Source organism: Pithys albifrons, chromosome 10 (assembly GCF_047495875.1).
Source record: "Pithys albifrons albifrons isolate INPA30051 chromosome 10, PitAlb_v1, whole genome shotgun sequence".
NCBI lineage: Eukaryota > Metazoa > Chordata > Aves > Passeriformes > Thamnophilidae > Pithys > Pithys albifrons.
Window position 1 is genome coordinate 18,796,735 of NC_092467.1, and position 15,364 is coordinate 18,812,098.

General features: G+C 40.3%; 1 protein-coding gene across 1 annotated transcript in view; it reads left to right on the top strand.

The window, feature by feature from the left end:
• Positions 1 to 7,090, top strand: part of ZNHIT6 (zinc finger HIT-type containing 6) — a 31,941-nt gene extending 24,851 nt beyond the window's left edge. Inside the window, exons 9-10 of the mRNA XM_071565038.1 lie at positions 2,538 to 2,662; positions 6,929 to 7,090. Of these exons, the coding sequence (XP_071421139.1) occupies positions 2,538 to 2,662; positions 6,929 to 7,014 (211 nt within the window). The 3' untranslated portion in view covers positions 7,015 to 7,090. The remainder of the gene's footprint in view (positions 1 to 2,537; positions 2,663 to 6,928) is intronic.
• Positions 7,091 to 15,364: the final 8,274 nt, after the last annotated feature.

Consider the following 15,364-nt stretch of genomic DNA (forward strand, 5'->3'; position numbering starts at 1 on the left):
TATGTTCTTACTGAGCAGGCTACTCAGTCCCAGTGATAGAAGAGTAGGTAAAAGTGAGGATGAAAGGATATCTGGTAATATCTGTTTGCAAGGTTCTCCCTGCTCCATCTCCTGCCTGTGGTGAGATCAATTTGCTGCACATACAGGGAAAGACCTGCCATTTCATTGTTACCCTACATCTTCGGCTCATCCTGGTGAAAAATCATTACAGAAAGTTATAAGACTTGTAAAAATGCCATTTTGTTTCATTTTTCTCCAAACAAGTACAGTCTTTTCATAAGTAAAAATTGAAACTGTGTATATGTATGTAGGCTCCTTGAGCAATCTTACAGGGAAGTCTTCTTTTGCCCACAGGTCTCCATTGTTCACCCTCTGATGTATGACTTTGTTCTAGTTCTGGGATAAAATTGGGAAGATTTTTATCATGACAGGGTCTTTCAGAGATAATAAGCCTTGCTCAGGAGCTGTGCTTAATTGGACTCTGGAATTGATGTGATGGATACTAGTCTTGTTTCAAGATCTTTTTAGCATGCAAGGTCCAGGAAGAGGCTGGCAGGTGGATTAGCAGAAAACCTAAACTTGCACTTGTGTATGAAGTAGGGAATGTGGTAGACTGAGGGCTTGGATAGCACAGACAGTAACAGCCAACTTTAAGTAGGAGAAGCACTAAGCTCTTTTGTTATATTCTTCCTGAAGTTGACAGCCCACATTATGCACTAAAAATTTATATGTTTTCTCTGTTGCTGTCAACCAATAAAATTTACTTTAAAAATAATAAAGATAAAGCTCTGACTCAGTGATCTAACCCTTCAGTAATTTACTATCATAAAATAGTTTTTAAGTACAAATGTTTTATCATATGCCAAGCTGGACGCTAAAGATGTTTTGTCTAAAATATGAGATAATGGAAAGTGTATTGTGGCATGTAAATTACTTTAGCCTCTTGGTGGTAAATGTTTGCTTAACCAGAAAAGAATGTGTTGAGGTCCTTGCCACAGGAAAGGTATTGCCATACTTTGCATTTAGAGTACTGTAAATAAAGCAGTAAATATGTTTCTGTTCATGTGTGCTAATACACAAGTTACGAATGCATTCATTCAATAAGAACTATAATATGCTGTTATCCCTTCTAAAGGGTTTCAGTAAGAGGAGGTTGTAATTACTTTGGCTTGAGTGAAACATGAAACCAAATATTTTCATGATGATTTCAAGTTGAATATGAGAGAATTTTTGCTCAAACTACATCTCCCTTAAATCCCAGGAACTCACATCCTGTTTTACCTTCAGTATTCTTCTTGTGTGCTGACTCCTGATATACTGCTCCTAATCATACGTTACTGTAAATCATAAAGTATATGAATCCTTCACCTATCCAGTGTTGTTCTTGGCAAAAGAAAATAGAACTGTGTAATATGTTAATGATCGGAGGAGGTAGAGCAGCTCTGGGAAATACTCCAAGTACTTCCTACAGTATATTTTGGTTTTGAACTTCATTTGTCTTTAGCTGATACAATAGCTTAGTGGTAATTTAATAATACTGACTACAGAAAGAATTGCATAACTCAGATTACAATGTAGAAATATCAGACCATCCTTTGGATTCCGCACTTAGAGCAAGTGAAAGCGACTGGGTCCTGCTTTCAGAGCCCTTTGAAATACCCCTTCTATTCCCTAAAAGCCCATGCCCAGATTTCCAGTTAGAGAGTTCGGAGAGGATATGACAGTTTGAGAAAATAATTGTGGAGAGGATGCTCAGTTTACTTTTTGTTAGTGTGATACCATTTGTTATGTACCTGTTCTCACTCTCTGGGGTGAAGAGCAACCCTTTTTTGGGAAGGGACAGAACATCCGAATCATGTGCCTCTTGCAGCACACACATGTGTGGGGATTTCTGCAGGAAGTTTCTTCCTGATGGTGCTGTAAGCAGAGACTTGCTTTGGCATAACAGGGGTATTGCACCATTACTGAAATGTTCTTGTATCAGAACAAGGGTATCTCTCCTACAAAAACAGCTCCAAGTGCTTCTAGTGTACCTGTACTTTAGTAGTTGTCCAGTAGGCTTTTTATGTCATCTTCCTAGTGCTTCACTGATAATTCATAAACAAACATAAGTAAGGTACACTACTAACCATGTAAATCAAATCTGTAGCATTAAAACTGATAAGTAGGATATTGTTATTTTTAATTTAGAGTCTGATTTTGACAAATATATCGATTTTGATAAACCTATGTCCATATCTGGTTTGCCAAAGATATTCATTACAACATAATAAAACATTTCAGCCCCTAGAGAAATTTGACACTGATTCTTCTCTTGTTCTTTATTCATATATGTTAGGAGGGTTTAAAAAAATTATGTAGTTGAATAATAAGACCAGACGTGTAATTTGAATGATAAAATAGTTCTTCTGGACATAATATCACCTGAAAATCATGTGAAATGCCTGAAAGCTTTTTGAATTTTAATTTTCTCAGAAAATGTGTGTTATGTCCTTGCTAGGATTAAAATCTGAAATAAACTTCCTGTTATTTTTAAGGTACAATGAACTGGATCCCAGTAGAAGCCTCTTAGACAATTTGAAAGGCAAAATAATAATTGAGTATCCAACGTTATTTGTGGTCTTGAAAACACTGAAGAATGACATGGTGATTCTTGGCCAAGGTGAGCATTTATTTATTTATTATGCGATACTTTGCTATTTTAGTTATATAAACAGTAATTAAGGGTATACCTATTAATAATGCCAGAAATGGGCAGTATGTCTTGTATTTCCCTCTGAATCTAAAAGATTGCTATTAAAAAAGCTACTATGAAATGCTTTGTGTTAAAAATGCTGGCTGAGGGCATACATCCATCAACTGTGTTGTATGTGTTTTTGCTAACTTTGTTTACTGGTGTTTTTTTTTTTTTTAATATTCTTAGCCTTTAAGGTAAAAACTCTTCAGACTTGAGCTAATTTTTTTATGCAGCAAGGTTTGACAGAGCTGATTCTTTCCAAAAAGTCAGCCTGCCTGGGGGAGATGAGTTTTTAAGTAGAGCCTGCTAATGATGCAAAAGGAATCATGTTCCATTATTTCCTAGCATAGCTCCTAATATTGGACAAATAATTCTGAATTGCAGGATAGTTGTTAGGAATCATAATGGCAGAATAGTTTTCTGGGTGGGTTAAAAGCAAAGTGTTATCTTTTGAAAATTGCTTTGTGGAGGGAAGACTTTCATCCTGGAGTTAACGTGGAAGAGAGTTCATGTCTAGCAGGAATTTCTATTTTAGTTTTTAATTTAAGTTCCATCGTTCTCTCCAGTATAAAGGCTTCATGTCCCAGCTTCTCTTTCTGCAGCTGCTGAAATCAAGAATCAGTTCTCGTCTCCTAGTCCCCCATCTGGTCACCTTAGTTGTCAAATTCCATACTTTTTGGTGATATGCCAGTCTGTAATTTTTACAGATTTTTGAGGAAAAGCTTTAGATATATTTGCAGTTACTGTTTCCCTGTGGCAGCTCAGTCATGGCTCTATATGTATATAATTTGAATAAATACACGACTGAGAATATTGTCCCAGTGATATTGAACTTTCACAGGTCGTAGTTATTCTGGCTATATTACACTGAGTGAGAGCACCCTGCTCCCAGAAATATGGCATGCCAAAATTTCTTGTGCTGTGCACTACAGGGGCTCCTGAGAGTGTGCCAGTGTGCCAGGGGATTAGGTAGTAGTGTTGTCTTAGTAACTGGGTCTGCTGATACTCACCCTGAAGGTGCACATAGAAACACTGGAGTAGTACATGAAGTGAGGTATTCTTGCATTTACCCATTATTTCTTGATCTAGGTCCCTTGTTTATTAACAGTCAGTCCCTACCCCTGTGATTTTGAGGTCAGGAGGGAATCACAGTTAACTGACTCATTTACTGAATCGGGTTGTTGCCATTGTCTCCTGAGCTAATGGGAAGGTTGTCCTTTTAAGGGTATAGATTCAAGTAAGTGTTGATTGAACACCTGTCTTTTGAGGTCCTGCTGCTGCAGCAAATGGCTGATCCTGTGAAGGGTGGAGGAGAAGGGGAAGAGAGAGACAGTAATGGCTGGGGAGGTGCCAACAGCTCTGTCACAGGGCAGGGCAAGTGTATATCTTAGACAGCAACCTTCCTCTGCTTCAGGGATCGTTGGGTTAGCTGCCATGCCTGCAGCTGGTATTCTGGGAACATTGACAGCTAGTTCAGATCTTGAGAACTATTAATTTTCTTTTTTTCTTTCCTTTTTTTTTTGTTGTTTTAACTGTTTCTATAGATCCATTAAAATGGAATTGAGTAGCTCCCTATTGAAGTTTCTTGGGCATAACACAGCAAACGTTATAGCTAATGGCAAAAATACGATGATTTTCACAACTTTTATCATAACTTACTTTTGTCATCTTCTAAGTTCAGATGACAAACTCAGCCCTGAGTTTGTTTTGAATCCTGGTTTTTGGAATTTTTTTGTTAACAGTGGAAGCTTGCTGCATGAACTCCCGATTGTTTCAGGAAAACCATGTTCAAAACATGAATGTAAAAGTAGGAGGGCTTTTTTGTTGCTATTATTCTGCCTAAAGACAAAATACCACTTTTGTTAAAATGTGTCACAATCATTGTACTCTTCTATTCTTTATGAAACATAGGAAGGAAAAAAATGTTTTCAATTTACTTTACCAGTTGCATTCACAGATAATTGCTAAGAGTGCAAATCTTGAGTTCACTTCCAGACTGTTCAGGGAGAAAGTCTGTTGAAATCAGAGAGGTATTTTAGCCCCTTCCCCTCTCCCAAGAAGTGACCTTTCTGCTACAGCATCTTCTGTGCTCCTTGCAGTCCAGTTTCTTTGCTATGTATGGCTTTTTGTATCGTTTGCATGCCCTTCCTAAGCTATCCATCCTGCTCTTGCTTATCCTGTTTCTGCTAATACTGCCTTTCCTTTCTGCCTCACTTGTGTCCATGGAGGGACACTCGTGTTGCTCAGAGCGCCTGTCCAGCTGAGCTCCCTTTGCATTCCAGGCACAGCTGCCACATCGATGAGTGGACGTCTGGCAGGGTGTCTGCTGCAGCATGAGGGCTCAGCTACCACAGCCCTTCTGACGGCTGGCAAGGGACCCAGGCTAGAACAAAACAAAGTCTTGTGGGAACTTAACTGCTAAAATATGGTTTCTTTACTGAGCAATCTCAGATCTACCCTGTTCTCGGGAAGAATGAAGGCAAGTTGTCATAGCCACAGCAACAGGCACTTGTGGGGAAAGATCACCATTCTCCCTGTGATTCAAGTAGTAACCCCCAAAGACTGGGGGAGAGCTAGAGCTGATCACCTTCAAAGAGAAACTGCTAGAATTTAATGAGTGTAAAGTCTCTTTCTCCTATCCTTTTTTCAGCAATGGCTGAAGTATTTTGGCTGAAGCTTTCAAGTAAATGAGGAAAATAAGGATTGATGAAGGAAACTGCTACTAAAAAACCTAAACCCAGAGTTTAAATTTTACAATATAAAAGTAAACTGCAGACAGTTTTATGGTGGGAAGGATATTTCAATCTTAATTTACAGGCAATGCTATTGGCACCATACAAATAATGCTTTTTAACTGAAGACAGTCTATAATTCCTGTTAAATAGAACTTACTGTAACAGACAAAAATAGAGCTAAAATTTGTCTGTTGAGCTTTGCTGTGAGTCAGAAGATTGCCACATTCTTTTATGTGATGTTTTGATGCTTGACTTGCTTAATAGCAAAACCTACAGGTGCTCTGATTTCAGCATACAGGGTCAGTCATGGCTGAAGATAGTAGGGGATTATAGAAGCTTTCACAGGACTCAGGGGCAAAAACAATCCTTACTTTGTGCATTACTCAGTACATATCTGGCATATAAATGTTAATTGATTATACACTAGATTTAATGTAGACAAAATGTGACCTCTGATGTTTCTGGGTGAAATGCTTCTATTTTCTCGAACAAATTCCTTGGAAACTGTACAGGTGCACACTGTGTCCTATGTATTATCCACGTTTGCCAGCTGTAGAACTTATCTTGACAAGACAGTAACTATACTTCATTAGCTCCCTCTTGGTAACATTCTCACAATGAAGCATCTGACACTAAATGCTCAAAAATGTCTTTAAATTCATAGCAAGATCAAATACTGAAAATAACAATGAGAGCAGAGTGTGAATCATGGGCCTCGTTTGCTGTAGTTTATTTTTGTGCTGCTTGAGTGTCACCAACCAGTGGCATTTGGTGACCTCACTGCAAGGTGATCAAAGTCAGTGCTTGTTAAAGAAGGATCCGTGGGCTGTGAGCCTGAAGACCAGTTTTGGAAATGAGTGCTTCACTATATGATCTCAGCAGAGCACAATAGCCGTGCCCTGAAGCAAAAGTTGTTGTACAGCTTGAACCTCATCAGCCTTAGCTCATGGATGCACATAGTTTATCACCATCTTTGGGTTTCTGGAACGTGTGGAAGAAGCACATAGGCACATCATTTTAATTTTCCATTTTCATTTAAAATTTCTCAGTAATTCTCCATCTGAATTGAAATGCTAGCAAAAGTGTACATTATTTGTAATTCATTACAGTTGGGATATGTGTATGTAGCAACCCCAAAAACAAAATTTAAAACAAACCAAGACATTGATTTGGAATTCTTAGTGGATGAAGAGTTTTTTGCTTTCCTACTTGACTGAAAGACCAAGACTTGAAAACTAAACGAAATTCTCAACATTGTCTTGCTTTTTTCTTCTTCAACCAGGGCCTACCCAGGGCTTTATCCCATGTTATGAGACTGGTTATGTGTTATGAAATAGCTGTCCTCAAGGAAAGTGTGATTAAAAGAAAAAGAAGACACGAAACTGCTTCTGTTTGATGAGCAAACAACACTGCTGAAACTAACTGCTTGTTTGGTTTTTGTGTTCTATATCCTCAGATGGCAGTGAACCCGCAGAGAACAAGGGCAGTGAAAGTTCATCCCTTTCATCTATGGAAGAAGGGGAAATTCGGGACAGTTCATGACGGTTCTTTGAGAGAAGAGGGTGGAATAGCTTTTTGGTTTTTTAATTATTGAATTAAATGATTTTTATATAACTGAGTTCCTAGATGTTTGGTTTAACTTTCTTCAGTAAAGGCAACACTCCCAAAGTGCCTCCCTACTTTTGGATTTAGTAATGCAAATTTAGGGATGTAGATAAAGGGATGAGGAATTGCTGGTTCTAGAAAAAAATTATATTCTTGTTTAATTGCAGCCTTTTATTGCACTATTGTTTTTCCTTTTCCCCTAAGGAGTTCAGTGTCTGATTTCTAGGTTTAAAAATCTGATTGCATATTTGTATTTTTATGTGGATTTGAGTCTTAATGCTTAAACTTACTTAAAAAAATGAAATTAATTCTAATGGAACTGATGTTCCATTAGATTAATTTTTTTAGGGTATTTCTGTGTAACACTGACCTGCTGAACATGGTCTTACATTACTTTTGACTATAATCTTCTCTGGTGACATTGGGTGCTCAGTGCAATACTTCTTGGGTTTTTTCCCTTGCTTGGTTGCATTAGTGGCACTAATGCAAATACACTGGACTTCAAAATAATGCCTGTGTTATGCACCTCGTTCCTAGTATACCTGCTGAAGTTAGGTATTGTAAATACTTACTAGCATATCTACTCAATTTACCTACTTTAAAACAAATACTGTAAACAAAAATTGCAAAGGGAAAAAGAATTCCTGTACTGTATTGTGTGCTGACAATAGAAGTTTGTGGTTAACTTCTGAGAAGATTTCTAGATCACAGAGCACTTACCCTGTATCCAGGTCCCCTGTGCCTATGGAGTCTGTTGGCGGGTAAGAACAGCACATGCCACAAGCAGTGTGAGACAGAGGAGCCCCTGTCCCCCCTTGCACCAGGGCATTCTCATAACTCTGCATCCACATGTGGGTTAGTTTGTAAGGGTCTAGCCAAGTCAGTGTTTGGAAACTCTTCAGGACATTATCCCTCTGTAAACAGCTCTGTAAGGTTGATGCTGCCTTTGTTATTACCCCACTCTCTGTCTTGTGCTTGAGATTGGCACATTTGTGACTGAAGTTGATGTCCTGGCCTGCGTGTTCAATTGGCAAGAAAATGGTATTTCTGTTGTAAGTGCTTTTTCCTGCCAGTGTAGTTAGAAATACATCAGAAAGCAAGGAAGGAACCTGTGGAGGTAACAGGAGGCTGTGGGAGCAACACAGGAGAGGGCTCAGGCTTCCGGACTGTTTGGGCTTCAGGGCCCCAGGCTGCTGCGTCCTCACCAGTTGTGCTGCATGGAGAGGATCGTTGGGATGTTCAAAGTTTTAGAAGTTTGAGGCTTTTAACTTGTAAAGAAATTGTCTTTAAAAGATTGTTCGCCAGGACATCTCACTGCTGAAGTTTGGACAGACTGCCAGACCTTTGCAGTCACACACTGCTCTCACAGTGGTATTGCATGTCCTTTCCCTTGTGTGTTTTGCAAACCCTGGTAAAACAGGGAAGTTTTTCTTCTTGCCTGGCAGTAGCCACCTGTGCTCTATTTTCCTTTTTAGTCATTGTTGGTCATCTGCCCACTTCTTGTTTCAATGTTTGCTTTTTTAACCCTTTTTAAAAGACTAACATTCCTAGCTGTAGGTGCTGCTCTCGTATTTTTTAAGTTCAGTGAAAGTGAATAAGCTTTTCCTAATCAGTGATTGCTGCACACTGACTTCATAGCCACAAATTACTTTAAACCAGTCTTGAACTCATTCATAGTAATACCAGTAAAAGAGCAGAACAGCAGAACTGCCACAGTTCATTTGCCAGAAAATGTTTCATCTGGAGTAAAAGCATGGCATTTTTGTTGGATTCATAGCACAGTGGAAATGAGAGTGCTGCAAATGTTAGTGTTGATCTGCATGTGTGTGTGATTAGTCTTTGGCTGAGGAACGCAGATTTGTAATTTGCATTACTTTCCTATGCCCTTGGGGGTTTTCATGAATTGTACAAAAGGGTTTGCCTCTGAGTTTTTTTTCTTATATAAATCTAGCTTCCTTGTGAGTCAAAACACAACATAATTTATTTTTAAGTGTGTGTGTGTGGCTCAGCTTCGCGAACGAAAATTTGGGAAGGGCTGTCCCACCACATGGGTGTGCCCTTCCAGCCTGCGCAGTGGATTTTAGGTGAGGCTCAGCGTGCGCAGAACTGGCCCCACCGTTTCAGTCCTGAGGTTCATCTGCCAAGGCCGAGCGAGCTTGGACAGTGACAGTGAAGTCCTCAGGACTAGAACCTACAGCACCCGGCATTTTCCAGGAGGTCTCCCATCCAAGTACTAATCCGGGGCTGACCCTGCTTAGCTTCCGAGATCTGACGGGATCGGATGTCAGGGAGGCATTTTTAAATGAAGATGCTGTTAAATCTTCAGCTTTAAATCCTTCTCTGCCTTAAAGAAGGCTTTAAAAAATTGCTAAGGAGCATTCCTGTGGTGGTTACTAGAACTGAAATTTCCTAGACAAATTTAAGAATCATCTTTCAGAGTTCAATGAAATTGAGAGCCTTAGTAGCATTTGCCATTCATTTCTATGTTACTGTATACCTATTTTTACAGTTACACTAGTCTAAACAGTGGTGATTCATCAAATAGAAATCCAGGTGCAATTCAAATATTTTATTCAGTTTTGATAAGCTTTTTCAATTTTTCTTTATAATAAGGAATCAAAATTAGGGTCTCTGGCTAAAAACCACAGCAATAGCACTGTTGTAGGAACTGCAGCGGTGGTTAATTCGTCATTATAGTGTTACTGGTTTAATCAAAGTTTATGCACCCTTTGGCTGGGCAGATGTTTTTAACACTTTCATAGGCTGATAAGGAAAGTTTTTAGTTTGTTTCTGAGTGACTTAACCTTGAACAAGCACCTTGTAAAAAGCTGAAGAGAGAAAAAGCATCTCCTGTAGTTTTAAATTTCTGGTCAAGCAATTTAGTACATGGAGCCAAGGCTACCTGGAAGACTTCACTTCTGTCCATTTTGAAAACATACTATTGTAATCATATTCTACAAGGCTCCCCACAGGACTCTGCTGTGATTCAGAACAGATCATGTCTGTGAATGAAAACTGTGCGATGTTGTTTTAACCTTCATCATTCAACACCAGCTTGCATTGAGTGTTTGATTTTATGCCTAGTATGCTTATTTATTTTCCTCTATAAACTACTTGTCACAGAACGAACAAGCTATTTGTGTGTAGGTTGTTCAGAACATTTCTTTTAATGTTTAAACTTTTCAGGTTTCAGACCCTGAACCCTCACAGCTTGTGCTGAAGGACCATCAGCTTACAAAGAGTAAGGCTCTTATCTTGAATGAACACACTACTTAAAAAAACCCTAAAAGCTTAATGAAGTCATCCCTTTCACAAACCTTAAAGGACAAAAATAGAGCATAGCTAAGCACACAGCAATAGCTGGGAGATAGGACTGAGTCAGCCATAGGAGAGACCTTGGTTCTTTTCCTTTTTTGTATAACTTCCTGGGGGTATGAGGCGTAAGTTATTGAGTTGTCATGGGTAAACAAAGTTCTACCCCCTGTCAGTGTAACAGCTAAGTTTTGAATGAACACATCTGAATTCTAAGTTTTAGTGCATTTATCTTGGCATTAGTAATTGTTGATCCGTAGAGGAAAGGAGGGTTGTGGCAGAAAGTATGACTGACACTGGTTCTTAGAGGCAGACTGGACCAGTTTCTGTTACTCCAGTCAGTGCAGTTTTACTCTGCATTAGGGGTAAAACTGTTGACAGTACAGAATATGCACTGTAATCTAAAACAGTGCATAGATTTCTAATTTCGTGCTAGTGCTAATAGCAAGTCCCAGCTACATGTTGTGTATCAGCATAGCTGGGATTCAGTCCTTGCCCTGCCAAATACAGCTGTTCTCTATTGACATCTGTAGGAGCTGAGAATGTATAACACCGTGCAAGAGCAGGCTTTCCAAGGGTAAATATACAGCTGTGATGAAGTAACTTCAGGCCCTATTTGGCCACAAACATTTCATTCTGCTTTCTCAAGTCCCACGCTCTTTTCCTGAAAACATTTATTCTTCCTCCCTCCAAAGGAAAAAATATCTTGGATTTGTGTTTATGTCGTTGCTATGACGTTCAGTTAAACTGTATGCAGATGCAGGTTCTGTTAATAAAAGAAAAATTGTTCTGTGTACTTCAGTGAACAAAGATTACCCTGTGTTGCTATGGCAGTGCATATGGTTTTATTTGCTGGAAAACTGTGGTGAAATGGAAAGAGGTCACATATATGCAAGACAAGAAATGGCAGCAAAAACAACTCAAATACTGAAACTGAAAGGGAAATTGCAGATGACAAGTAAAAGCAGGAAAAGACAGGGATAGTTGTTTTGATGTCTGTCTGTGATTTGATAATAGAAATGTGTTCCCACTGTAACCAGTGGGTCTCAGTGACCCATGCTTTTCTTGTGAGAGCTTCTTCCCTCAGTGGCCCTGTGCATTGTGGCTTTCTTCTTGTTGCTTTAGAAGCGAAGTTTCCCTAACTTGGCCTGATACCACCACTACTAGATTTTCCTGCAGAAAAGCATTTCCAGACTATCTTAGTATAGTAGGCTTTTTGGCAGGAAAAATCAATGGAGTGATAAAATATGGGAAGCCACTAGAGCCTTGCCTACCTCTGGGGCAAGGGGAAGTCTTTATGAACTCATGATAGAAACAGTGGATTTAATTTATTATTTTTTAGCTGGCACAGTAGTCCTTGTATTTATCTAATCCATTTGCATGAGACTTCTTTTTGCATCAGCTGCATCAGTACAGCTGTTCATGTGGTTGCATGACAAATCAGAATGAGTTCAAAATAATCTGCCAAAGAAGGAGGGATAGAAATGAGAAGGGAGAGAGTCTTTTTTTAGAGAATGAATGACCACACTGGGAGCTGGCTGGTTCCTGTATCATTCCAGCTGGTGGAAAAGCAGAAGTGTTCTTAAAATCACATTGCTACTTTCTTCTGATCATCCTCATTCTGCCTTAACAAGCAGAAGGAAACAACCATGAAATCTGCTGTTGCCTTTCCATTCCTTACTTCCAGGTTCTCTGTTGGAACTGTATTCTAATTCTAGAACTTGTCCATTTTGCCAAAAGTGCCGATACGGAGTAGAGCTATGCTCAGGTGAGGTAAGAATTAGGTTGGTGGATGAGGTATAGATATTTGTGAAGAAGAATGGACTGGTGGCATTGAAAGCTTGCCAAGAAGTCCTCATAATTTTCATGCAGCCAGGAGGGCCAACCCTGTCTTTGAGTACCTCAGGCACAGCATCACCAGATGGTCAAGGGAGGGGATCATCCTGTTCTGCTTTGCACTGGGGCAGCCTCACCTTGAGTACTGTGAGCAGTTCAGGCACTACAATATAAAAAAGACATTAAGCCAATTAGAGAGCATCCAAGGATGGGCCATGAGGATGGTGCAGGGTCTGGAGGAGAAGTCACATAAGGAACAGCTGAGGTCACTTGACCTGTTCAGCCTGGAGAAGCACAGGCTGAGAGGAGACTTCATTGCATTCTACAATATCCTCATAAGGCAGAGCTGAGGGGCAGACACTGAGCTCCACTCTCATCATGCATAACAGGACTTGAGGATGCATGAAGCTGAGTCAGAGGAAGTTTAGGTTGGATTTCAGGAAAAGATTTTTCACCCAGAGGGTGGTTGGGCTTTGAACAGGCTCCACAGGGAAGTGGTCAGAGCCCCAGTTCTGTCTAAGCAGCGTTTGGACAATGCTCTCAGGCATTTGGTGTGGTTTTTGGGGTGTCCTGCGTGAGGCCAGGAGTTGGACTCAATGAGCCTGATTGGTCCCTTCCAACTCAGCATATTCTGTGATCTAAACTCTCATTGGTATCATTTTGTTGACCTTTTTTTCCCAGCCTCTACTTTCAGTTGTTCTTTGACATCCATACTGGTTTTAGTGGGATTGTTCCACTACAGCAAAAGTATCTACTTCTGTAGAGAAAAATATATTTTCCTGTTTCAGGGTCTCTTTAATAGACTTAATAGCCATGACAGCTTGATGTCTGATTTTGTCAGTTAATTACCTAATGCTTAATTAGTTAATTAATCAATTAATTAGGATATAACCTGGTTGATTTGAGATGCTGAGGGAAGTGAGTAGTTTCAGAGAAACTAGTGTCTTTGACTTGTCTGATTCACTGGACTTCTTTTGATCTGGTGTGCAGTGTTCTCAAAATATTGCTGGGTTGCACTGCTGAGGTGAAGTTGTTAACATACACATCTCAGCTGGATTCCCATCTGGGCAAATCTGTGTGCCCTACCTTTGAATTTTTTCTCTCTAGTAAATGAAAACTTACAAAATACTGTGTAGTCTTTTCCTCCTGGATTGTTGCTACATTCCATCCTTCTAAGTGGTTGTACTTCAAGACATGAAGTTGCTTATGTGACTGGTGCCTTGGGGTCTTTCATAAATATAAATTGTGTACATAGAAGTCATTACTCTGTAGTTTTTATGGAGGAAAAACCGTTGCATAGTGGATGGCATCTATTCAATTTCTTGGTGTTTGGTCTTTACAGAATAATAGATGTTTATTGTATCATTTTGTTGGTTGAAGTCTTTTTTTTTTTACAGGATTTGTATTTTCTAGACATCAAGCTTCACTGCAGTTCAGTGCAGTTCAGTTGTTCCTGAGTTGAAATGCATTTATAGGTATCTCCAAAGCTTGTGGTATGTTATTGCTTTCACTGTGACACCTTGGCTTTTCTGTGTGCTGTTTTATTTGTGACTATGGAACATGGAGAAAAAAACTGTGAAGGTGAAAACAGGGATATGTCTACATGAAAAAAACTGGCTTGAGGCAGAGCAGCTCGTAGAAATACACAGATTTCCTTGATGCATCCTGAGCACTCGGAGCTCTGTGTGGAAATAGTTCCACTGAGTAAACAAGTAAACTAAATTGTACACATGCATTTCTGCAGAGTCAGCTCAGAAGGGTGAGCATCTGGCAAGAACAAGCCTCTGGTGTGACACATTCAACTGTTTCTGTGTAGCTCAGTAGGTTTAACTTCCAACCCTGAATGACTGCCCACTGCAAACTCTTGATTCAGTCCTCAAGACCTGTGAGGGATTTGTGCGGTTTCAGTGGACTGGAAATCCTCTTGCAGCAGTCCCACTGATCCAGAGAGTCTCTGCCTGTTCCTGCAGAGCCTACTGGCTGCTCACCTGTAGTTGGGAGATGTGCCTGTTCCCAGACAGTGTGCCCTGGAGGGTCAGGCAGCAATGGGGCTGCTCTGCTATGGGCTCTGTGGTAACTGATGTGTGGAGTACAGAGATTCTTATGGCTCAGTGGGGGTTCAGGAGTAGTCTCATCATCCCACTGTCAGCACAAAGTCAGCTCTTCTGCCACCCGCTGCTGCTTCAGAAGATGGAGTTGGCAGCATCCTCAAGAGAGGATTTAATGTAATGGTTCAAGTCTGTTGTCTGCTTGTTCCTGCTCTTGTTTTGTTTCCTGTCATGGAGCACTTAATCTGAAACTTTGTCTTTATTGTGTTGCCTTCGTTAATAGGGAGGATTTTATGTGTAACCCTGATGTAGCGATTACCACCATCGAACCCTTGTAAGTGCGGGGAATACAGTGTTACACATTCCTTCGATCCTAAACCTGTAGTGTGACAAACGCTCCTTGGGGCGGCAGCACCGGCTTCATGCGAGTGCCCCGTGCCCGGTACAGCGGGACAGTCCCAGCGGCTGGGAAAGGAGCAGCCAAAGGACCGGGGCCAGACAGGAGAAGGGAGAGGCGGGATGGCTGGCGCAGGGCTGCTGCGGAGGGGACAGTGCTGGAACCTGTGCTGCAGGAGGGAGGGCAGTGCTGCTCTCCCTCCTGGCATGTCCGGGCTTTCTCAGCTCTGCCTGGCTCAGGGACCTCCACACCGGGCTGATGGATTTACATTCAGGGTTTGAATTGCTGGATGGTCTGGCACTGAAATTCACTGCAAATGTACAGCTTCTTGTCATGTACGTTATTTATCATGCTCCTAACTCATCTTCTAGTATTCCTCTTGAAGAAGGATATAGATACTTTAGTTGTTGACAAGAAGTAAAATTATAGTTGTGCTCATTACCTTACCTGTAAGCCCTGCTTCTGCACTTAATGGAACCTGAGCTTTTGTCCTCTATATTTCTACACCTATTATTTAGGGGGTTTTTGTCTGCTGGAACAGGAGCGGATATAAAAGGATTTCAAAGCAAGTGCAAAGATGACACACAAAAAAATTACAATTATCAAAGTAGTTTTGTCATGTAATTGTGAAATGCAAAGAGAGGACTATATGCATGATGGTCAATTAGTGCAACAGCCTGGCTTTGGAAGACTT